Raw genomic sequence first — 24079 nt, 5'->3', positions numbered from 1 at the left:
CCTACCCCACTCCCTCCCTCCTCCCCAGGTCTTCCCCACACTAATGTTTGTCCATGGACTATGCATATATGCATATAAGTTCTTTGTTTAGTCTCTTCCCGTTCTCCCCTCCTCTTCTGAAATACGTCATCTTGCAAACCTGATATAGTACCCATTAAACAATTCCCCATTTCTCCTTCTTCCCTGCACCTTATAAGCAAAAGTCTACATTTTCTTTTTATGAATTTGGCTATACTAGATAACTCATATAAGTAGAATCATAAAGTATTTTTATTTTTGTCACTGACTCATTTAATTTGGCATAATGTCCTCAAGGTTCATCCATGTTATACATGTGGAAGTATTTTCTTCTTTTGTAGGACTGGATAACATTCCACTTTGTGTGTGTGTGTGTGTGTGTGTGTGTGTGTGTGTGTGTTACATTTTATTTATTGATTCATCTGTTGACGGACACTTGAGTTGCTTCTACCTTTTGACTACTGTGAATAATGCTGCTATGAACATAGGTGTACAAATATCCATTTGAGTCCCTGCTTTTAATTCTTTTGGATATATACCCAGAAGTGAGATTGCTGGATTATATAGTAACTAGAGACCCAGTGCACAGATTCGTACACCAGTGGGGTCCCTCGGCCTGGCCTGTGAGGATCTGGCTGAAATTGGCTCTCCAACATCCCCTGAGGGGTCCCAGATTGTGAGAGGGTGCAGGCCAGGCTGAGGGACCCCACTGGTGCATGATCAGGGCCGGGGCGGAACCACAGAAGGGCTCCAGGGTGTGTACGGCCCATCTTGCCCAGTCCCCATCGGCTGGACTCCTACCGGTTGGAGCATCTGCCTCCTGGTGGTCAGTGTGTGTCATAGAGACTGGTCAAATGGTCAAATGAACAGTCAGACACTTAGCATATTGGGCTTTTATTATATAGGATGATATAGTAATGGGATTTGATTTTTGAAGTAGAAAAAAAATTTTTTGTTTATTGAAAATTTAATTTTTTGAGCACTACATTTCTTTAATATTTTTTATTGATTTCAGAAAGGAAGGAAGAGGGGGAGAGAGAGATAGAAACATCAATAATGAGAGAGAATTACTGATTGGATACCTCCTGCACACCCGCTACTGAGGATCGAGCAGGCAACCAGGCATGTGCCCTTGACTGGAATCGAACCCAAGACCCTTTAGTTCGCAGGCCAACGCTCTATCCACTGAGCCAAACCGGCTAGGGCTGAGCACTGCATTCTTTAAAAGGCTGCCCATATCTTTTCCCTTCTTTTTCTCATCATGACATGGATCCACTTTATAGAGTTTTTGAAAACCAAGTATGATAATTGATTAAAAAGCATTTTTGTAAAGTGTGTAATAATATTTAAAATATTTCTGTTATCTTTTGCAGCTACAAAAATTTTATAGCTAACATCTAGATATTTATCCTCCAAAATTTACATTTCCATACTATTTAAATAAAGCTTCCCATTTGTTTTCCACCAGCATTTATGTAACACTGAATCTTCTGTGTTACAGTTTTATCAGGCTAACTATAGCCTGAGCAGATTTAATAATTAAAGTTTTCAGAATATCATTTACAAGAGACCCAAACAGCCCATGACATGTGGTAATTTGTAATAAGGTTGTTTTGAGAATTAAGTGAGGATACTTTATAAGTAACTTGCATGAATATGGACAATGTGCTGAGTCTGTGGGTGGGAGTTAGCCACTGAACCTTGCAGTCCACACGGCACCCACATGTCAATCAAGAATCTTGAATAGGTCTAGAAAATGTCAATATTCTGTTTTATTTGTATAAACACACCTCTGAAGAATACTCATTTACATTTTTAAGGAAAAAATATTCTTCCTACAACTATGAAAAGCACATTATAATTAAAGTTTTCAGAATATCATTTACAAGAGACCCAAACAGCCCATGACATGTGCTAATTTGTAATAAGGTTGTTTTGAGAATTAAGTGAGGATACTTTATAAGTAACTTGCATGAATATGGACAATGTGCTGAGTCTATGGGTGGAAGTTACCCACTGAACCTTGCAGTCCACAGGGCACCCACATGTCAATCAAGAATCTTGAATAGGTCCTAGAAAATGTCAATATTCTGTTTTATTTGTATAAACACACCTCTGAAGAATACTCATTTACATTTTTAAGGAAAAAATATTCTTCCTACAACTATGAAAAGCACATTTAAATATGTTCAAAAATATATGATTCACTTTCCTGTCCTGCCATGTACTAGATGAATGTGTAAAATATGCTGTTTCTTGTGCATAATTACTTTTTGCCCACCCTTTACATTTGCTCTACAGTGGAGGGTAAATTTGTAAAATAAATGCAACTTCTTAGAAAATTGTGTTAAGACAACTGGGTAGCAATAATAACATTTTTTAAGTTAGAATTCTAACTTAAGTCATTACACTAAAATAAACTCCCGGAGGGCTCCAGCCAAGATGGCAGCGTAGTACTCGCCTCCTCCCACAACCACGTCAAAACTACAACTAAACTACAGAACAACCATCATTCAGAACTGCCTGAAATCGAGCTAAATGGAAGTCTTGATTGCTATTGGCCCATTTGTGTGTGGAGTCGACCCTCAGGCTTGCTGACTGAGATCAACCCCATCCACAGTGTAGGAGTTGCTGTGCAGGTGCTGGCCACACAAAGCAGCATGTTTTCACACCTGGCACACCAGGGCCACACAACGCCTCAACAATTGGTGTTGGTGTGTCAGGTGTGAAAACATACACCTGGCCTGAGCATGTTCTAGAGCAGTGATGGCGAACCTTTTGAGCTCGGCATGTCAGCATTTTGAAAAACCCTAACTTAACTCTGGTGCCGTGTCACATATAGAAATTATTTGATATTTGCAACCATAGTAAAACAAAGACTTATATTTTTGATATTTATTTTATATATTTCAATGCCATTTAACAAAGAAAAATCAACCAAAAAAATGAGTTCGCGTGTCACCTCTGACACGCGTGTCATAGGTTCGCCATCACTGTTCTAGAGCCTGTCAAGATCTCCCTTTGAATATGCCACTTGTGAAGCTAATTGGGTCCTGCTTTGATGTTGTCTAAAGCTGGCCACTGGGAGTGTTGGTTCTGGAGTTTCTCTGGAGGGAGTCTGATTTGGGCTAATGTCAGACGCTGCTTGTCACTAGACCTACGCAATTCCTTTGGCGCAGTCTCGATATGGCTTTTTCTTGGTAATCCTTGGTTGTAAGACTTCTGTTCAGCTAATCTTCAGTTGGTTATTCAGGTTAATTTTTCTACATTTTAGTTATAAATCCAGTTTGGTCCTGGGAGGTGGTGAGTGTAATATCCACCTAGTCTGCTGCCACCTTGGATCTCCTGCCCATAACTTTTCTTGATGATTCGAACTTGTCCTAACAAACATGCATCACCGTACTAAGTGGCAATGTCATTCTCTGTTTCTTTTCTCAAGGTCAAGCTGTCATTCTTCAGTCACTATTTTACCTGTCTCTAAAAACTGTCTGCTCCACCTATGCTATTTTGCTTCCAATTATTTTTAGAGAGAGTGGGAGGGAGGAGGAGAAACAGAGAGAAACATCGATGTTAGAGAGACACATCGATTGGTTGCTTCCTGCACAACTGAGGTGTGTGCCCTTGATCAGAATCAAACTCAGGACCCGTAAGTCCCCAGGCCGACTTTCTATCCACTAAGCCAAACTAGCTAGGGCCAGAATCTTTTTAGTAACTTCCAGGAAAAGAAAATAAGTAAGGAAGTATTAACACTGAACTGATGTGAAGAGGACTTTGTGTATCTAATTCATCCACCTAAAATTTTCATGTCTTACTGTGAGCTTAGGTAATAAGCATCACAATCTTTCTGTTTTCCTACAAGGTAACAGAAAGGGAGTTAAAATCTGGAGGAGCCAACACCCAGGTGACGGAAAAGAACAAGAAGGAGTACATCGAGAGGATGGTGAAGTGGCGGGTGGAACGTGGTGTGGTGCAGCAGACAGAGGCCCTGGTGCGGGGCTTTTATGAGGTAAGGCCCAGGCCTGACTGAAGAAGGCAGGGCTTTGGCCAAAGCCTTCACCACTGGACACAGCTGGTGAGGCAAAGGGAGAAGAAAGAACCAAGGCAGACAAAGGGCTCAGCTCTACTCACCAGAGTGCAAGGTGGATCAATGAGAGGTCAAGTTCCCTGGGACACCCAACTCTTCTGGTAGATTAAAAAATGCTCTCACAAAATTGGTGTTGGTGTGGCCCTGGTGTGCCAGGTGTGAAAACATGCAACATCTCCTGTCAAGATATGTGCATGTTGCACTTCCTTTCATTCAATGAAATTAAGATAAAAGAAGTGAAGTCGTTGGCAGGCACTGTCCACTCTGGCTAGATTTCTACTTTGTTTCAGTGCCACTTTGTGTCATATAATGAATGCCAAGGTTGTAAATCAAGGGGACAATGACAGCTGCTAGCCTTTCTGTGCACCAAAAATTGGCATCCTCAAACTTTTCCAGTTTAAAAACAAGAGGCTGTCAATGTTTTTTCAGGGCTTGAGTCTTCTTTCCCCGCCATAGTGAAGTACAGTATGGGTCACTGGCTCACCCACCACTGGTTTGGTTAAAGCTGGTACCCACTATAGATGTTCAATTGTGCCTGGTACATATGACCAGGAGACAGAAAGCCAGAGTTCAGAACCCTAACAAAGCAGGTGCTCCCAGATCTTTGAATAAGGGAGAACGGAAGTGAAGGGGAAAAGGAAAAAAATATATATAATGCTCTTAGTGCTCGTTCCTAGGAAATAAGTTATAGTTTGATGTGGAAGAGAAGATACTTTTTAAGTGAAGTGGTAATACTAATAGCTATTGAGTCACTTCAAAGTGATTTAGACCTTTATGTCTTTAAAATGCAAATTTACTTGAAAATTTAAATGTGACTAGGAAAGTCAAGTCAGGTTTGTTCATAACATCATTGGGGTGGGGCAGTATCAGAGGTAGTGAAAAGCATGGGGCCTTTTTAAAATATATATATTTTTTTATTGATTTCAGAGAGGGAGAGAGAGAAAGAAACATCAATGAATCATTGATGGACTGCCTCCTGCATTCCCCACACTGGGGATCGAGCCTGCAACCTGGGCATATGCCCAAGCTGGGAATCAAACCATGATCTCTTGGTTCATAGGTCAAGGCTCAACCACTGAGCCACGCCAACCGGGCGGGCCAACATGGGGCCTGTTTTGATTCCCAGCTTATGAATGGTTTGTATTTCAAAATGTGTAAGTCACAATAATAGCACATTGAAAAAAAAGTTGTAAATGATGATCAGTTTCCCAGCTTAAACCACAGAAATAATAATAATGAATAGAACTTTCAATGTGGTTGGACCTGTACACTGAAGCCTAATCTGTATTTCAGGTCATAGACTCTAGGCTTGTCTCCGTGTTCGATGCCAGGGAACTGGAGCTGGTGATAGCGGGCACAGCAGAAATCGACCTAAATGACTGGCGGAATAACACCGAGTACCGGGGAGGTGAGCTGGCAGGGCTTGCGGTGATACAGCTATCACAGATACAAGTCATCAGTTTTTTAAAAATTTTTGAGGTGAAATTGACATAATAAATTCACCATTTTAAAGTAAGCAATGCAGTGGTATTTACAATGTTCACAATGTTGCTCAACCATCACTTTTAGCTAGTTCCAAAACATTTCCATTATCCCAAAAGGAAACCTGTACTCATTAAGCAGTTGCTCCCCATTTTTCACCGACCCTGGCAACCATCAATGTGCATTCTGTATCTATGATTTTACCTATTCTGAATATTTTACATAAATAGTCATTTTTGTAAATAGGTCTTTTTGTGGATATATATATCGCATATATATTTATAATATAAATATAAAGGAATACATATATCTATGTATGTCATTACTTTTTGAAGACTACAAAAACTTGCTCCTACTTTAATACATGTGTACTCATTCAGGTTCTTCTATATGCCTTCCTCCATCTTCCAACCTGAACCTTCCTCAGCTGACAGTAATCCCCGTGGTCGTCTCTGGCCTAACTCAGAGCAGATTCATCAGGGGATACCATCATCCATGAGCCAGCTCCTGAGCTGGGTTGCATGCTGGCAGGGAATTGTGTCCCACTTCCTATAGAATTGGCACCATCTTTACCTCAGTCCTTGTTTGCTACACCAGTTCTGTGGTCTCTCCGAAACCAATTTCTAATCCCTCCTAACTATTCACCTTCACACTGCCAAACTAGCCTTCCTGGAACATTATTTTCATCATGCTCCTTCCCTACCCACAAAACAAGCTCCTTATTATTTATAGAAGAGTTCTTTGACAGTTTCAGTTTGAAAACCCTTTCTTCATGTAACATATTACAGAGAAACCCCAATCAATACAATAGGGGGGGGGGGGGCACAGACAAGGGGCCTGCCATCTCAGGCTACCTTATCTCCCCAATGCACTCAGCCATGAGAAGCCTTTGTGGAACTCTAGGCCCTTCTTATTCTGGTAGGAAAACCACTGACCTAAGGTATCAAGTCAAGATGTCTCTGTCCGGCTGGTAAGGACCTCTAACTCCCCCAGCAGGTTTCCGTTCCGTCCTCACCAGATCCCTGTCTATGCCAGTCGGCTTGCTCTGTCCTCCATATTTCTTCCTCATCCTTGTTATTCTTTATTTCCCCCGCCAGAAATGTTCTCCTCTTCCCCTCCACTTACAAAGCCTTCACGTATTTAAATCACACCTTACTTCTTTTTTATGAAGGTTTTCCTGCTTCTACCCCATTCTACATTGATTTCTCCCACCTTTGAATGTCTCTTGCATTTGAAGTCAGCAGCAAATTATCTACCTTAAGTAATTGATCCAAGCTTTGTCTCTCACCTGTACTGTGAGAGGGGCTCCATACTTCCTCCATGGGCCCAACTCATCTCAGCCCATGGTTGGCCTGAGCGCCGCTGCTCCAGGGGTAGGTATCAATGGCTGCTGGAGAGCCCAGCATCTTCCATGAACCAAGCTTACCCTTTACCTCCAGCCTTTCTTAAGTCCTAGACTCTCCCATGGTATGTAGTTACCAAGATCTGACATCAGAAAAACAGAAAATAAAATAAAAGAGTGTATTTATAGAGTGTTTTATCTCTTAAGGATCCTAATGATCTCTACTAAGTCTAGTCATTCCTTGTCTACATTTATATGAGGCAGGAAATGACTGATGGATTCCCAAACATCTCTAAGAACATCTCTCAGAACATGTAACCATTTTTATAAAGTGGGTACTTTCTAAATCTGCTTTTGTTTTTAAAATTGACCGAGTTACACACATTGTTTTAGACTTACCTACAGGCCATTACTACAGAAATCAGCAGATCAAAAGCAGCTGTTTTGTTCTTGCCACACTTGATGTGTGTTTCATCTCTCCATTCCCTCCCCTCCTCCCCTCTTTTTTCTACTTCCTCTCATTCTCTCTCTTTTTGCTCCATTCAGGTTACCATGATGGGCATCTTGTGATCCGCTGGTTCTGGGCCGCGGTGGAACACTTCAATAATGAGCAGAGGTTAAGATTACTTCAGTTCGTCACAGGAACATCAAGTGTGCCCTATGAAGGCTTCGCGGCCCTTCGAGGAAGCAATGGGCTGCGGCGTTTCTGCATAGAGAAATGGGGGAAAATTACATCTCTACCCAGGTATGAGGCTTTTGCCAACTTCAGGAAACCTGCTAAAGAGAGCAAAGTATACTTTTTTATTTGAGCTTGGGTGATCATCCTTTAGCATAGAATTCTTTTCTGGAATGCTAAGTATTGTTATATGAATTACTAGAGGCCCGGTGCACAGATTCATGCACTGGTAGGGTCCCTCGGCCTGGCCTCCAGGTATCAGGCCGAAACCGGCTCTCTGACATCCCCCGAGGGGTCCTGGATTGTGAGAGGGCAGTTCTCCAGTGACGCACCCCAGAATGTCAATTACTAGAGGCCCGGTGCACAGATTCATGCACTGGTAGGGTCCCTCGGCCTGGCCTCCGGGTATCAGGCCAAAACCGGCTCTCTGACATCCCCCGAGGGGTCCTGGATTGTGAGAGGGCAGTTCTCCGGTGACGCACCCCAGAATATCGGGCTCCCTCCTCTCTGGTTTGCATCACCCGAGAACTGCAGCTGCCAAGTCACTGCAGCTCGGCAGGTCCTGCGTTGAGCATCTGCCCCCTGGTCAGTGTACATCATAGCTACCAGTCAGAGCGTCTGCCCCCTGGTGGTCATTGCACATCATAGCTTCCGGTCTGATGGTCAGATGGTCACTTAAGCTTTTATATATATACTAGAGGCCTGGTGCACAAAATTCGTGCATGGGGGGGTCCCCTCAACCCAGCCTGCACCCTCTCCAATCTGAGACCCCTCGGATCAGGCCTAAACCGGCAGTCAGACATCCTTCTCACAATCCGGGACTGCTGGCTCCTAACTGCTCACCTGCCTGCCTGCCTGCCTGATCGCCCCCAACTGCCCCCCCCCGCCCCCGCCAGCCTGGTTGCCTCACACAGCCTGCTGCTCAGTCGTTTGGTCGTCCCTCACTAACCCCCCTGCTGGCCTGGTCGCCCCATGCAGCCTGCTGTTTGGTCGTCTGTCCAGTTGTTTCAGTTGTGACAGCCCCTGACTTTTTATATATTAGGATTGAAGATTAGTGAAAGGTGTAGGTAAGAAGTCTCTGGGAGGTTAATTTAGACCATATTCTTAATGATTTTTTAATGATTGATGGTATTTGGGCTATAATATCATGGTCCATGTATCAGTTGTGGGAAACTTTACAATCTGTGTGTAGCCCAATCAATTTAAAGAGGAATGTCTCCCCCTGGCAAGGTTGCAGGCTCAATTTCCAATAAGGGACATGCAGGAGGCAGCCCATTGATGTTTCTGTCTCTTTCACCCTCTCCCTTCCTCTCTCTCTCTAAAAGCAATGTAAACCTTTTTTTAAAAAAGAGGAATGTCTTACCTGTTGGCAAGGGGTGTGGGGGAGAAGAGGCTAGAAACTCTCTCTAAAATCAATGAAAACATATTTTTTTAAAAAAGAGGAATGTCTTACCTGTTGGTAAGGGGTGTGGGGGAGAAGAGGCTAGAAGCCCAAAGTTACTCTTCCCAGCTCTGTGTATGTACTTCACAACGTATCACTTGATATCCTCTGTAGGGTAGTTGCTCAAATGTTGCAAATTTTTTTACTATGCTTTAAGACATGTGAGGATAGGACCACATATATCTCAGGTCTCTACAGTGACTTCTGTACAGTAAGATATTGTGGGCCTTGGCTAAGTGGCTCCAAGTTGCCTCTGTAGGGTAGTTGCTCAAATGTTGCAAATTTTTTTTACTATGCTTTAAGACATGTGAGGACAGGACCACATATATCTCAGGTCTCTACAGTGACTTCTATTCAGTAAGATATTGTGGGCCTTGGCTGAGTGGCTCAAAGTTGATTGGAGCATCCTCCCATACACCAAAAGGATTCCCAGTCTGGGTTCAATCCCCAATAGGAGCTTTTACGGGAGGCAACCAATATCTCTCTCTCTCTCTCTCTCTCTCTCTCTCCCTCTCTCTCTCTCTCTCAAATCAATAAAACATCTTCAAGTGAGGATTTTTTTAAAAGATATTGAGGAACTTATTGTGAGGTCTCTCTCTCTCTCTCTCTCTCTCCCTTCTCTCTTTCTCTCTCTCTCTCAAATCAATAAAACATATCTTCAAGTGAGGATTTTTTTTAAAAGATATTGAGGACTTATTGTGAGATAAATGCAGAAAGGGAGGTTCTAAGGATCCAGGTAATTTAACAGAATGAATTTCTTTTAACATGAGTTTTAATCCCAACACTTCCTGGGTCTTTTCTATGCCACATTGAGTAGCATAAACCTGGTCAGTGAAATAAGAAGCAGTAAAAAGATACTTCTGTATAGGTACTATTATAATAAATACTGCCCAACAAACAGAAGAGAAGATTGATCCATATTATTTTCTTGTACTGATATTTTCTAATCATTAAAGAAGATTCACATTAAAGTCAGCTCTATTTCTACATGGCCTCCCAAAATACCTTTGCTGAGTTCCTGTTATGGAAGGATTTACTAAACTATTATTTTCATAGCCTTCTCAGATTTGACATTCCCAGAATGTCCTGAAGACAATTCTGCAATTTCCATGTATTAGGAGGCCCAGAAAATAGGATTCATACCTAGCTGAGTAATAACAGCTTAAAGCTTTGGTGCAGTGTTCATCCCTGGATTTACCCACAGAGTTCAGCAGACCCTCACTTTTCATTTGCATGGTTCTGCTGATAGTTGGACCTACTGAATTAAGTCTGGCAAGAAAATAAGCCCAAAAGGGCAAGATTTCCATTTGTCTATTTTAATAATATATTTGTAGGCTGCAGTCATCAGGAAACATTCTGCTATGGTTTTAGAGAAATGAGATTGAGTCACCATTTGTCGATAGCTTACCCCTATAATGCACCTTGAGGAGGGCTGAGATACAAGGTACCTGCCCAGAGGGGCTTACAGTCTAGGGAGGAAAAGAGCCTGATAGTAAGACATCATAATACAAGGTAGAATCAGAGGGGCAGTAAGAAGGAAAAGTAAAAGCAAGTAGAACAAAGAACTAACCCTGATTGAGACCAAAGGAGATGTCACACAAAAAGCTGGCATTGAGGTGAGCACTGTGGGGCAGTGAATGGGTGGAGAGCAATTCCCGGCTGAAGCAGCAGCATGAGCGAGGCCTGGGGGTGGGAAATGGCCAGATTGTGTTCAGACGTTTTTAGGTTACAAACTGAAATTTATTTAAGGGAGTTCATCAAGGCTGTAGATAAAAGTAATTTTTGAAGAAATTCTGGGTGTTCAGACAGGGTGTTGAAGAGGTGCCATTGGCGACTGCTTTCAGTTTACTCCCAGAAATTATCTTTGACCAAATCAATGTATTTTGTAAATATGGGATATTTTTCTCTATAATATTTTCACTCATGAGTGACAGTTAGAAGGATCAGAGAAAGAAAACCAAGAAGGTTATGCCTGCTCATATCTTGCTCTAGGCTAATTCAGCAAGTTCTGAACGCACACTGGGATGTTTCTGCCCCACTTACTTTAGTTAGGCATAGCCCCAAGTATGTCCTAGTTTCAATCTTTGTAAAGATAGAGAAGAACCACTGTAACTGTTACCCTACTCAATTTACAGAGTACTCTTCCACTTCTACTCAAACACATAAGTTTGGGTAAAATATTTTCTTTAGAAGTCAATTTAGGCCTGTTTGAATCTTAGTTAATAATATGAGACTCTGCTAATCTTGGCCTATTTTTATGTTCCTTCCCAGTTAAATCCTTAAGGTCATATACCCTATTATCCTGTGCCCACACTGGGTTTCCCAAGGCCAATGAGAAAGCTGTTATCAAAAGAAGGAAGAATGGATGCAGGGGGGCAAAAACAACAACATTCTCCCCAATTCTCCTTGTGCAGGAAAACCACCTTCCCGCTCCCCTCTTCCCACCTTCCCTCTCCCCTTTTCCCACCTTCCCTCTCCCCTCTTCCCACCCTCCCTCTCCCCTCTTCCCACCTTCCCTCTCCCCTCTTCTCACCTTCCCTCTCCCCCTTTCCCACCTTCCCTCTCCCCTCTTCTCACCTTCCCTCTCCCCTCTTCTCACCTTCCCTCTCCCCCAAACAATCTTCCCCATTCCTGGAGCACTGCAGCAGCCTGATCACTGGGACTCTGAAAACAAAGTTATAAATAATACACAACTCCCCTGGGGATCTTGTCATTTAAATGAAGAGTTTAATATCCCAAAAAAAATTCTTATGAAGGAAAAATGTTATTTTTTGGTTAGGATTTTGTTTAGTTTTGTTTATATGTATGTTTGTTTTGTGACTTTTAAAATTATTTTATTGTTATTTTATGTTATTACTAGAGGCCCGGTGCACAAAATTCATGCACAGGAGTGGGGGAGGTTTCCCTCAACCCTGCCTGCACCCTCTCCAATCCAGGACTCCTCGGGGGATGTCCGACTACCGGCAATCCGGGACCACTTGCAATCCAGGACCACTAGTCCTAACCACTCACCTGCCTGCCTGCCTGATCGCCCCTAACTGCTCTCTTCTACTGGCCTGATCTCCCCCTAACTGCTCTCCCCTGCTGGCCTGATCGCCCCTAACCGCCTCTGCCTCAGCCCCCGCCAACATGGCTCTGTCCAGAAGGATGTCTGGAAGATGTCTGGTCTAATTAGCATATTACCCTTTTTTTAGTATAGATTTTATTTTATAGTACCCTTTTCTGTGCTGGTTGGCTTCTCAAAACACCATTTCAAATTACCACCCCTTCTAGGGAGGAAAAGGCATTCAATTAACCTTCAGCTGCACCCATCTACCTTTCTTCCTACTTTGGTATAGGATGTGGCATCAACCAAGGTTTCTAAAAAAACAAAGAGCTTCTGATAGGGTGCGGCCAGCCAGGCCCATTTGAAGTTCCATAGGAGGATTCTGTGTGGCCTGGGCTTCTAAGGCCTGCACAGGTGACATGGGTCTGTTCCTGGTCCATATGTCAGCACATGGCAGGGAAGCCATTTCTTATCTAGGCCAGATACTGACATGTGTGAGTCTGCAGGATAAAGCACATGGCAAGTAAAGCAGAAACCAGGGAAGGTAGCAAGGGACACTCTAGGCAACCAGGGAGGACTATCCCACAAGCTCAGCTGTTCTTAGAAATGCAGACTATCTGTCCCACCGGGAACTGTAGAGAAGCTGGACTGTCTCCAGGGCACACCTGACCTGAAAGAGCATTGTATCTCAGAATTCCAAGCCATCTGTTGGCGTCTCTAAATCTACGTACATGGTTTACTAAGACCCAGAAGTCAGAGGTGGGCAAGGAGGCTTGGGAATATGACCCTCCAATACTAATTACATTTCTGCCTCCTTCACTAACCACACTCATTTTCACACCTTAACTGCCAAAGAAAACTGACACCGTTGGTCTGCTAGTGTAGTTCTAGTTCAGTGTGGTTTGCTAACAAATGCAAACCACCTGTTTCTAGTTAGTCCACTTCCTCAACTCGTCTATTCAAGTCTAGATGGCTATGTTTCTTAGTTCTCAGTGTTTTATGGTGGTTCTGCTAATTTCTGAATCACTGCTTCAGACTGCTCAGAGATGTATCCTAACCAGTTATATCACTGAAACAAGCACCTTCACCAATCTTTTCTCCCCCATTCAGGGCGCACACATGCTTCAACAGATTGGATCTTCCACCTTATCCCTCATACTCCATGTTGTATGAAAAGCTGTTAACAGCAGTAGAGATCCGGCCCGCGGGCCATAGTTTGCCCACGGCTGGTATAGGATGTAGCATCAACCAAGGTTTCTAAAAAAAAAACAAAGAACTTCTGATAGGATGCGGCCAGTCAGGCCCATTTGAAGTTCCATAGGAGGATTCTGTGTGGCCTGGGCTTCTAAGGCCTGCACAGGTGACATGGGTCTGTTCCTGGTCCATATGTCAGCACATGGCAGGGAAGCCATTTCTTATCTAGGCCAGATACTGACATGTGTGAGTCTGCAGGATAAAGCACATGGCAAGTAAAGCAGAAACCAGGGAAGGTAGCAAGGGACACTCTAGGCAACCAGGGAGGACTATCCCACAAGCTCAGCTGTTCTTAGAAATGCAGACTATCTGTCCCACCGGGAACTGTAGAGAAGCTGGACTGTCTCCAGGGCACACCTGACCTGAAAGAGCATTGTATCTCAGAATTCCAAGCCATCTGTTGGCGTCTCTAAATCTACGTACATGGTTTACTAAGACCCAGAAGTCAGAGGTGGGCAAGGAGGCTTGGGAATATGACCCTCCAATACTAATTACATTTCTGCCTCCTTCACTAACCACACTCATTTTCACACCTTAACTGCAAAAGAAAACTGATACCATTGGTTTGCTAGTGTAGTTCTAGTTCAGTGTGGTTTGCTAACAAATGCAAACCACCTGTTTCTAGTTAGTCCACTTCCTCAACTCGTCTATTCAAGTCTAGATGGCTATGTTTCTTAGTTCTCAGTGTTTTATGGTGGTTCTGCTAATTTCTGAATCACTGCTTCAGACTGCTCAGAGATGTATCCTAACCAGTTATATCACTGAAACAAGCACCTTCACCAATCTTTTCTCCCCCATTCAGGGCGCACACATGCTTCAACAGATTGGATCTTCCACCTTATCCCTCATACTCCATGTTGTATGAAAAGCTGTTAACAGCAGTAGAAGAAACTAGCACTTTTGGACTTGAATAAAGAAATGGAATCTCGCCTGACATTTTCCTGGACAGTGACACCACCCTTTCTGGAAAAATCCCCCTTTCCTTTTCCCTTTCCCTGAATCAACTCTTCTTTGATGTTGGTACTTCATGATTTTTATTTTCAAACCAAATCAGAATGGACAAAAGCTGTGCATGAAGAACTGCCTTCTTCTAAGATATAACCTTCAGGCTTATCTCCTCTATTTTCAATGAACTGCTAGCCTGTATGCAATATTAAAAAACAGCTGTCTCAAGATCTGTGTATATCTCCACATACCTCCATTACTAACAATGAAATATGAATGCTAGTTATGCTACACTTGACCAAATAGTAATAAATGTTTACTTCCATTTATATAATTTAAGGGAAAATTGTAAGCATTAAGCATTCCAAGCTTTTATATGCCCATGTCTTCTGAGCAGAGCCACCTTTTTTTTAATATATAATTTCTAACAACCAACTCTAAAACTAGGAGTTGATCAACTCTTTCTTTCCCTCCACTCTACTTTTCCCTGTGCATATATCCATGCAAAAGCAGCAGTAGAAAACCCAAAATTTTTTATTACATTCAACTCATAATTTATATGTGGCATCAGTCCCATCAGCTGGAACTAGCCTAAACATATGGTGCAAATATGACACTTTCCAACAAATAATAACAGCGAGATAAACACCTTTACTGATGCAACACAATGCATCCCAATGGTTGTGGGGATTGTGGCTCAATTTCAGCTTAGAGAAATCTAAGCGGGACACACCCTTCAGGAACATTCACCACACAAGAAGCACAAACTCGTGCACATGTCCAAGAAGGATATCTCATTATGTAGTTAATATAAACGACAAGGCTTCTGCCCCCATTGTGTTATATACAATGTGATGAAGCAAACAGGAAAAAGAGAAGGGGGACATAGTAGGTTGGTTTAAATACCTGAGTGCTGTACTGTTTTGTTCTGTTTCGCTACAGTTCTCCCACACAAAGGGGAAAAAATGCATAGATAATCTCATGACTTCTGTTAAAGCCAGGTAATTACTTGTACGGCAAACAAATTTTTATGTTATATTGATTTTTCATGCTGTTTTCTTAATTATGGCATTCAAATTCCTTCACATCTGATTGTCCACAGGGACCACACTAAATAAGAAGCTGCAGATAGCGATGGTGCTTGTTAGGGGTCAAGGGCAGTATAGTGCTTTTTCATTCATAGCAATCCTCCCAGAGCAGAGCCCTAACACCTCAAAGGCATGTTGATTTGTGTCAAAATAGATATTAGTTTCTTTTAGCATTCAGTAAAGAGATAACACAGAAAACTTAGTGTTTCCAGAAAAACAACTGCAAGCTCCAAAGACATTCTAAACCCAGGCATAATGGCCCTTTGCTATTTTTCTAACCTTGTTATCCATGTTGTCTGAAATATGTCACACATAAAAAGTGTTTTTCTTCACTGGGAAAAGAAGAGCTGAAAGGGCCCCGCTGTTGAAATGTCACATTTTTGTTTTATTAATACAGGAAACGAAGAAAAACTGGTGAGAAACATAAGACAAAGTTAATTTCCTATGAAGCCAAGCCTTGTTCTCATTACATTAGTCTGTGTTTGGACATGCATTGTGTACCTTGCACTCCAATATGAAACATTCTTTTAGTAGGGATTATTTACAATGCCCAGCACCCCTTGCTGCAGTGTACTTTTTGTCAATCAGGGAATATATATGTTATAGAAATTTAGCTTTCAGTTGTTGTCTAGAAACAAGATTTCCCAAGATAGAATTGAATGTGTAAGTTACATAATATGGAATTTGGGAACCTATAAAATTCAGTATACATTTCAATATCTGAAAAATTGTCAATTCCAATGGAGCTATTATTTATTTATGAAATCAGAACATAAGGATTATGCTGATCATTTCACAATTCTAATGCTTTAATACATACCAGGATAAAACTACTGCTGCCGTTCTCTTTTAATACATAACCATATGTCCTTTAACAATAAGTTATTTTGTGCGAGCCAATGAGCTGGGCCTTCTAGTGTAGGAGGCATCTATTATTTTTAGAACTTGGTGTTACATGTATGTAAATACTCATTAATTCAAGCAATCAATTCTCTTTTTAGTACTTATATTATTTGTTAGGCATTGGCAAGAGAGAAAGCTGTTAAAAATGGAACCTGTTTTATAATTTGTACAAATATCTAATTAATCTATTGATTAGATTAATTAATATCTATTCCACCCATATGCAAAAGGAAAAAGATATTCTAGAAATTATATATAGATAGATAACTTCGTCATAAATGGGTTTTTTTACCTACCCCTGCCCCCAATGCCATGACTCTAGATGTATCTCAAAAAGCATTACAGGAACAGTGTTTCATAAAAGTATAAAGTCTCAAAAAACCCTGTTGTCAAAGTCAGCTGAAAGAATGCATAGCTTGCTTAACAGGGTCCCAGATTCCATTAAAGCCTTTGATAGACTCCTTAAGGAAGAAAAACAAAGAGAAAAGGAATACAGATAATTGTTACAGAAAGATCCTTTTTATTTTTTTCTATGTTCTGAAAGATGTTTTCTTAGTTAATATTCCCTCATACATGAGGCTGATTTTTTAATTATGTATAATTCTTCATTATATATAATAAAATAGCTATAGGACTAAATTATGCTATTAATTTCACAGATGGAGATGTAAACCACCCAAGTTATATAATTTAATGGGCAAGGCAGATCTATTTGTTACCACTTGTATTTTTTTTCATTTAAAGTATGAGTTTTCTCTATGACATATTATAAAATTAATCACTTATAAACAGCATTTTCTCTAAAACAAGATCTTTTAGAGCTAGTTTTAGTAAAGTATATTACCCTTAATTGAGGGATAAACAAGAACAATACAAAAGAGAAAGACATGTTACAATTGGAAAAAATGCTTTTGAAATGCTATAAAGTATTATTAATTTCATGGATATCACATTTTATTCTGTCATATGAAGACAATAATCTTAAAAATAGAAAATTGACTCTGTAGGATCAGAAGTATTCTAAATATCCTGAGTTCTTTGTAACTTCCTGCATATATAAGTTGAGAAAAAATTTTGACCATCACTATTGTAGCACAATTTTTTGAATGGCAATGCAAAATTAAGAAAGATATATATTTTTGGCAGGCTTTAAATATGACAAAAGTCTAAATGTGTTCTCCTTTAACATATGTCCCTATGTCCTTTCACAGTAAGTGTATTTTTGTGCAAGTCAATGAACTGGACTTTCCAGGACATTTAAATATTACATTGATGACATTGTCAGTCCATGTGTCAAACCGTGTGTCCAAATTTTGGGTTCAGAAAATTTCTCAGTTGCCACAAATGTTTTCAAAGTCAAGATGAAACACTTTCAAATGAAACTAGTTAGACTTTCACATAACAAATGTGGTGAGAAAAAAATAGATGCCAACAGGTAGACTATAGAGTAAATGTCAGTCCATCAGCCTACTTCCTGCAGCTTCTGAATTATCTAAGGAAATACCTATAACAATTTTGCTAAAAGTCTTTGTTCTAGTCAATAGCAGGAGAAGTCCACATTATTGGGCTGATTTTGCTTCCATTGACAAGAGAAATGTCACGTGATACTCAGGCCAAGCTTTCTCTTCCCTCATATCACCTTCAAGGAATGTCAATAAACTCACTTTGGTATGGCATTGTCTGTGTTCCTTATTGCAAATGGAAGTCTAGGTAATGCATAACTATTTGTATTATGCCTGTTCTCTTGTTGGAGATAAGCAACAGAACACCACAGAAGTCTACCAGCTGCTATTATAAACAATCCATGGAAAAATTATTTATCAAGAAAACATAATATGTGCTCACAAATCCTTGAATAAAGGAACAGCTTTCATAACAAATTCCTTCTGTATGCCTATCAGAACTGCACATAAACCACATGGGCTTCATTTTATGTGTTTCCTTTATGTTGAGCCAGGCATACATGGGCTTTTTGAATTCATACCTGTTGAGATATTTTTACAAAGGCTTCAGGACACAGACTCTTGGACAAGGGTTAGCAGTAGGCAAAAATGCTGTGTCCAATGTCATATATGATAACTTCCAATATCACAATGATATTACCTCTTTCCAAGCCTTGAACAGACAAACTGTGTGGCTTTCATGGTGGTCAAAAGCTGAGTTAGTTTGGTGGGAAAAAACATGTTACTAGAAAAAAAAAGTGTGGGTAGGATTGAGAAAAGGAAAAACCTACACTACTGGGTTTACTTTAGACTCATTATAACTGAAAATAGCTCTTCTCTTACCCTGGCCAGATGGCTCAGCTGGTGGGAGCCTCATCCCCTATACCAGAAAGCGGTGGGTTCAATTCCTGGTCCCAACACATACCTAGGTTGTGGGTTTAATCCCCAGTTGGAACGCATATGAGAGGCAACTGATCAATGTTTTTCTCTCAAATCAGTGTTTCTCTTTCTCTCTCTCCATCCCTGCCTTTGTCTCTAAAAATCAATAAAAAGATATCCTTGGGTTAGGATTTAAAAAAGAAAAGAACTCTTCTTTTGGAGTACAAGGAAAAAATTAGCCTAACCCATCATTTGCAGAAAGGAATAGATGATATTACTTTGTGTTTTAATTTAAGCATTATTCTGAAATCAAGATTAGATTTCAGATCTTCTGATATATATGGCCACACTTTTCCAATACACTGTGCTGACAACTCATTAATTATATACTGTTAAAAATGATCCATTACTTATATGCATATATGCATAACCCATGGACACAGACAATTGTGAGGTGAAAACCTGGGGGTGGAGAGAAGATGGGGCGGAGGGAGTCAATGAGGAAAAATGGGGATATATGCAATACTTTCAACAATAAAGATACTTTTTTTTTAATGACAGATAGAGCCTGGCTGGCATGGCTCTGCAGCGGAGTGTCGACCTATGAACCTGGAGATCACAGTTCGATTCCAGGTCAGGGCACATGTCCAGGTTGTGGGTTTGATCCCCAGTGTAGGGCATGCATGAGGCAGCCGATCCATGATTCTCTTTCATCATTGATGTTTCTACCTCTCTCTCCCTCTCCCTTCCTCTCTGAAATCAATAAAAAATATATATTCTTTTAAATGACAGATAGAGCTTATATTCAAGATGTGGTATAATATATTTGTAAAAGTTGGTTCAATAAAAAATAAATGAAGGGAGTTATAGAAGATCAGGCTAACCTTTATCAGTGCTGCAGGAATCATCACGTTTATAACTAGAAAGAGACACTTAGTTACTTTTGTATGACTAGTTTATTCTGGATATGAGGAATCTGAGGCCAGGAAAGGTGATTTGCTCAAAGCCACTAAGCTTTATCTTGGGTGCCAAAGGTATGCCCTCTCACAGAATATCCTTTGGGGTCCTGGGCTCTTGGACTGGGCATAACCATTAGGAAGTTTTCCAGGAGGGTAGAAGAAATGGAGGTCGAGATGGACCTGGCATATCACAAGAAATGCCATGAATCCACAGCCAGTGTGTACTCATCAAAGAAAGATGTGGACTGCTTACTACTCTCGCCCCTCTATATGCGTTTTCTGGGTCCTTTGTAGCAAAGGACCGCAAACTGGGTGGCTCAAAGAAGGCTAGAAGAACAAGATCAAGATGATGGTACAGCCCTAACCGATTTGGCTCAGTGGATAGAGCGTTGGCCTGTGGACTGAAGGGTCCCAGGTTCGATTCCGGCCAAGGGCATGTACCTTGGTTGTGGGCACATCCCCAGTGGGAGGTGTGCAGGAGGCAGCTGATCAATGTTTCTCTCTCATCGATGTTTCTAGCTCTCTATCCCTCTCCCTTCCTCTCTGTAAAAAATCAATAAAATATTTTTTTTAAAAAAAAAGATGATGGTACACTTGGTTCCTTCCAAGGGCGGTGAGAGATAATTTGTTCTAATTTGTTCTATTTCTCTCACCTACCTTCTAATAAAAAATCAATAAAATATATATATTTTAAAAAAAGATGATGGTTCCTTCCGAGGGCGGTGAGAGATAATTTGTTCTATTCCTCTCTCCTATCTTCTAACCTTTGGTATTCCTTTACTTTCTTTTTATTTTTTTCCACCACCATTTACCCCCTATATGCCCTCTTCCACCCCCCCCCACCACTCTCACCCCCCACAATCACCACACTGTTGTCCATGTCCATGAGTTCTATTTTTTTTTCTTTTTTGCTCAATCCCTCCACTCCCCACAACACACCAGAGCTGTCTGCCTGCTCTCTATCTATGAGTCTGTATTTTTTTTGCTTGGTGTTTCAGTTTGTTCATTAAATTCCACCTGAGTGAAATCATATGGTACTTGTCTTTCTCTGACTGGCTTATTTCACTTAGCATACTGTTCTCCGGGTTCAACCATGCTGTTGCAGAGGGTACGATTTTCTTCCTTTTTACCACCGAGTAGTATTCCATTGTGTAAATGTGCCACAGCTCTTTTATTCACTCATCTATTGATGAACTCTTGGGCTGCTTCCAAATCTTGGCTATTGTAAATAATGCTGCAGTGAACTTAAGGGTACATACCATCTTTTGAATTAGTGTTTTGGGTTTCTCTGGATAAATTCCCAGAAGTGGGAAAGTTGGGTCATCAGGCAGCTCCATTTTTAAATTTTTGCGGTAACTCCATACTGTCAAGCTGAGGCATCTCCTGCCTCTGTGAGGAGCCGGGCTCTTCCTCGAGTCAGAAAAACGGGAATCGGGAGGACATAAGTTCATAATATCATTCATCTTTATTATTTCACTCAGCAGAGTATATTTGCATACACGTATTCCAGAATTTGTCGTAATAAGAGTTATGCAGGATACAAAATTATTAATGGTGATAGTCCATGCTCTTATAAATGGGTCAGTCTTGAAGGTAAGCTGATATTTTCAAAAACAAAAACAAAGGCTGGTGATATAGATCCTGTCCCCAAAGTATCTCTAAAGTGGTTAATATTGAAAACATCTGGCCCTACATCTACTGAAAGAAGATTCTATAGTTCTTGCTTCATACAGCGCCTCCATCATGCAGCTCTCAATTTTAACTGCTCACCTGTGAGTAGAACATCACCAGCTTGGAACCCAGTGGCAACCTGAAGTGCGGAGACTGCGTGAGAATGAAGCTGGACCGTGGCCACGGCACCTGCCTCAGACGGCCTGCCCCCGGACATGAGACACCATAAGCCCCTAATGTGTTTACACCATAATTATGTGAGTTGTCTGGTTATAACCTAATTCCTAACCCTCAAGATAAAGAAGGGAGAAAAGTGCAAAAGAGTTTTCAATAACCTTTTCTAGAGGAAGTCTAGAATTACACTTAAAATTTAAAAATTTTGCAAAGTTGTCTAATCTTGGCAATTTTACTGATTTTTGTTCTAGTCTACTTCACTGCGATGATTTAACAATAGTCACTTGAAACCTCACGGTCTTGTTCATTTCCTCAGGGACAACAAAGAAGGGGTGACTGGGTCCCTTTGCATTCAGACTAGAAATGGAGAGGACACAAAGGAATAGCCACCACACTAGGAAAGGACAGCTCAGCGGCCAGCGGGCCTGGCAGGCACGGGGTGGCCCACAGGAGTCCAGCTGCACCTCCCTGCCACGCCCAGGACTTGCTGGACATCGCCTCGCTCTCATGTATCCGGACACCCTGATTCTTTGTAACAATATGTATTCTGGCCACAGGCTGGCCTTCGCCTTGGTCCTGACTCCGATCTACCCGCAAAGGTAAGGTAATTCTTGTGACTTGATTCTGACCCGTTTTCCCTACCTTATTTTTTCTTGCTCCTTTGTAATCTACTACCTGCCCCAACCTGAAAATTTATTGACCTCAAAGAGCCGAAGCATCACAAGGTGAGAGGCCTTGATTTCTCAAGCCCTTAAAAGTCAGGAACCCACTTCCCATCCACCAGTCTTCCTATACCCCCAACCTGAGTGCGTCTCTAACTTAAAGAGACCCCAGGCACTTCAGCCACCTATTAAAAGAAACTTTTTACTTGCTTTAGGAATTCTTTTCCGGGATATTGCCTTTCCTGGGCATCTTTCGTTATTTTGCTGACATTCTCATCACAGGAAGATCTGTGCTTACGTTTACGTATCAGCTCATTGGCCATTTTCAAAAGATCTGTTACCTGGTCTTCCATAGCTTGGCCGGTTTCTTTGTTATTAAAAGCACAAACTCGCTCCCCACACTTTTTAATGGTTTCCTTAAGAAATGTGTTATCTGTGTTTTTGCAGTAATCTCTAATGTCCTCGGCCCCCAGGTCTTCCTTCCAGGTGAAAAGCACAATCATGCATTCCATAACATCCTTTCCGAAGATGGTCCTCAGTGTCTCCACCACCTCTTTGTCCTGGGCCGTGAACCGTCCCACCTTGAGTACCAGGACCAGAACCGTGTTCATTTTACAGCTAAATACATTGCGTCGGAGCTCCTCTCGGTGGGCTGGCTGGCTGGACAGCAGGCAGAGGTCAGGAGTATCCACCACCACGACATCCTGCTCCAACCCCATCCTCTTGCCCATCTGGCACTCCCTGGTGACCGGCTGGGCCCGGAGCTGAGATAAGAAGATGGACCTCCCGAGGATGGAGTTCCCGGTGGCACTCTTCCCAGTCCCGCTCCGCCCCACGAGGACAATGTGCAGGGCCTCTGTGGGAGGAAAGCAGGACAGAGTCATGACCCGGGCTGACCTGGGTGCACCTTTCAAAGCGATGCCACACATTGCAGCCCAGGACACTCAGGGAGCGTCAGGGCTGCTTTCCCAGAGCAGCTCCAGCCCTGAGCGCGGGATGGCTTCCTCCAGGCACACAGTGAACTCCGAAGCAGGACCTGGGCCACAGTCCCTGCCCCACGCTCACCCGGGGACATGCTACTGCTCCTATCTCTCAATCTGCTCCTTTTTCGGGTAACTTCTCTGACTCCCTGGCACCTGTGAGTGCTTTGTTACTCTTCACCTACTCACCTGGGTCCAGTCTACTCATCTCATCTCTGTCTTCTGTTCCTGCTGTGACTATGTCTTCCCACTGCCGACTAATGCCAACCATAGCAAAATCTCCTGGGTGTATTTGTAAAATTATTCCATAGAATTACTTTTTGTGAGAAAGCAACTACATGTACCATCTGTGGATTACCAGATGCAGCACTTCTCATTACAACCACATTCAGCTTAACTGTGTCTTTCATTGATGTCAAAAGGCATCTCGTGGTTATAATAACCTTTTCCCCAAGCTATGAATATCCACCTCAAAACAAGGAGAAAGGAAGCCCACCCCATGCTCTCCCGACAAGGGGAAATTATTGAATTGCTTATTCCAAAGCCACAATCTTATGCTTACAGGATGAATAAAGTCTCCCAACAACCCCATATCTGTCACATATTTCAATCCTGCTTCCATACCTCAGGGGTGTGGTTCTCAAGGGCCTCTGTAAGCTCACAATCCCACTTTATCTAGAGGTGTGACTCCTCCATATCCATCAAAACCACTTCCTGATGTTCCCTCACACGTGACATGCTTAGTCCTACCTCTTCGTTTCAAATTGCTAGTGTACTCTCTGGAATGTCTTCCAAGTTTCTGCTTAGCCATCCAAACTCAACCCATTCTCCAAAGCCCATTTCAAATTGGGCTTCCTCCACACAGCCTCTCCTGACATTCCCACATGTCTGTATCATATATATATATATATATATATACATATACACACACACACTAATAAAATACAAAGATGCTACTTAACCGTACCTTTGCTATGCCCTAAGCCACGCCCACCAGCCAATCAGAGCGACTATATGCAAATTAACCCAACCA

General features: G+C 41.8%; 2 protein-coding genes across 3 annotated transcripts in view; one reads left to right on the top strand and one right to left on the bottom strand.

The window, feature by feature from the left end:
• The window catches only part of LOC102263513 (E3 ubiquitin-protein ligase HECW1), a gene marked incomplete at its 5' end in the record, with an annotated part of 47692 nt that extends 26233 nt beyond the window's left edge, over positions 1-21459 (top strand). Inside the window, 5 exons of the mRNA XM_005868106.2 lie at positions 3878-4024; positions 5396-5510; positions 7473-7671; positions 13200-13314; positions 21340-21459. Of these exons, the coding sequence (XP_005868168.2) occupies positions 3878-4024; positions 5396-5510; positions 7473-7671; positions 13200-13314; positions 21340-21459 (696 nt within the window). The remainder of the gene's footprint in view (positions 1-3877; positions 4025-5395; positions 5511-7472; positions 7672-13199; positions 13315-21339) is intronic.
• Positions 21006-24079, bottom strand: part of GIMAP8 (GTPase, IMAP family member 8) — a 21111-nt gene continuing 18037 nt past the window's right edge. For both annotated transcript variants that reach the window (XM_014541112.1, XM_014541113.1), the window contains one exon: positions 21006-22922. In XM_014541112.1, the coding sequence (XP_014396598.1) occupies positions 22255-22922 (668 nt within the window). In that variant the 3' untranslated portion in view covers positions 21006-22254. The remainder of the gene's footprint in view (positions 22923-24079) is intronic.

The sequence above is a fragment of the Myotis brandtii genome, unplaced genomic scaffold (assembly GCF_000412655.1).
Source record: "Myotis brandtii unplaced genomic scaffold, ASM41265v1 scaffold260, whole genome shotgun sequence".
Lineage (NCBI taxonomy): Eukaryota > Metazoa > Chordata > Mammalia > Chiroptera > Vespertilionidae > Myotis > Myotis brandtii.
The sequence above is the reverse complement of the archived record's forward strand: the minus strand, read 5'-3'. Positions and strand labels throughout refer to the sequence as shown.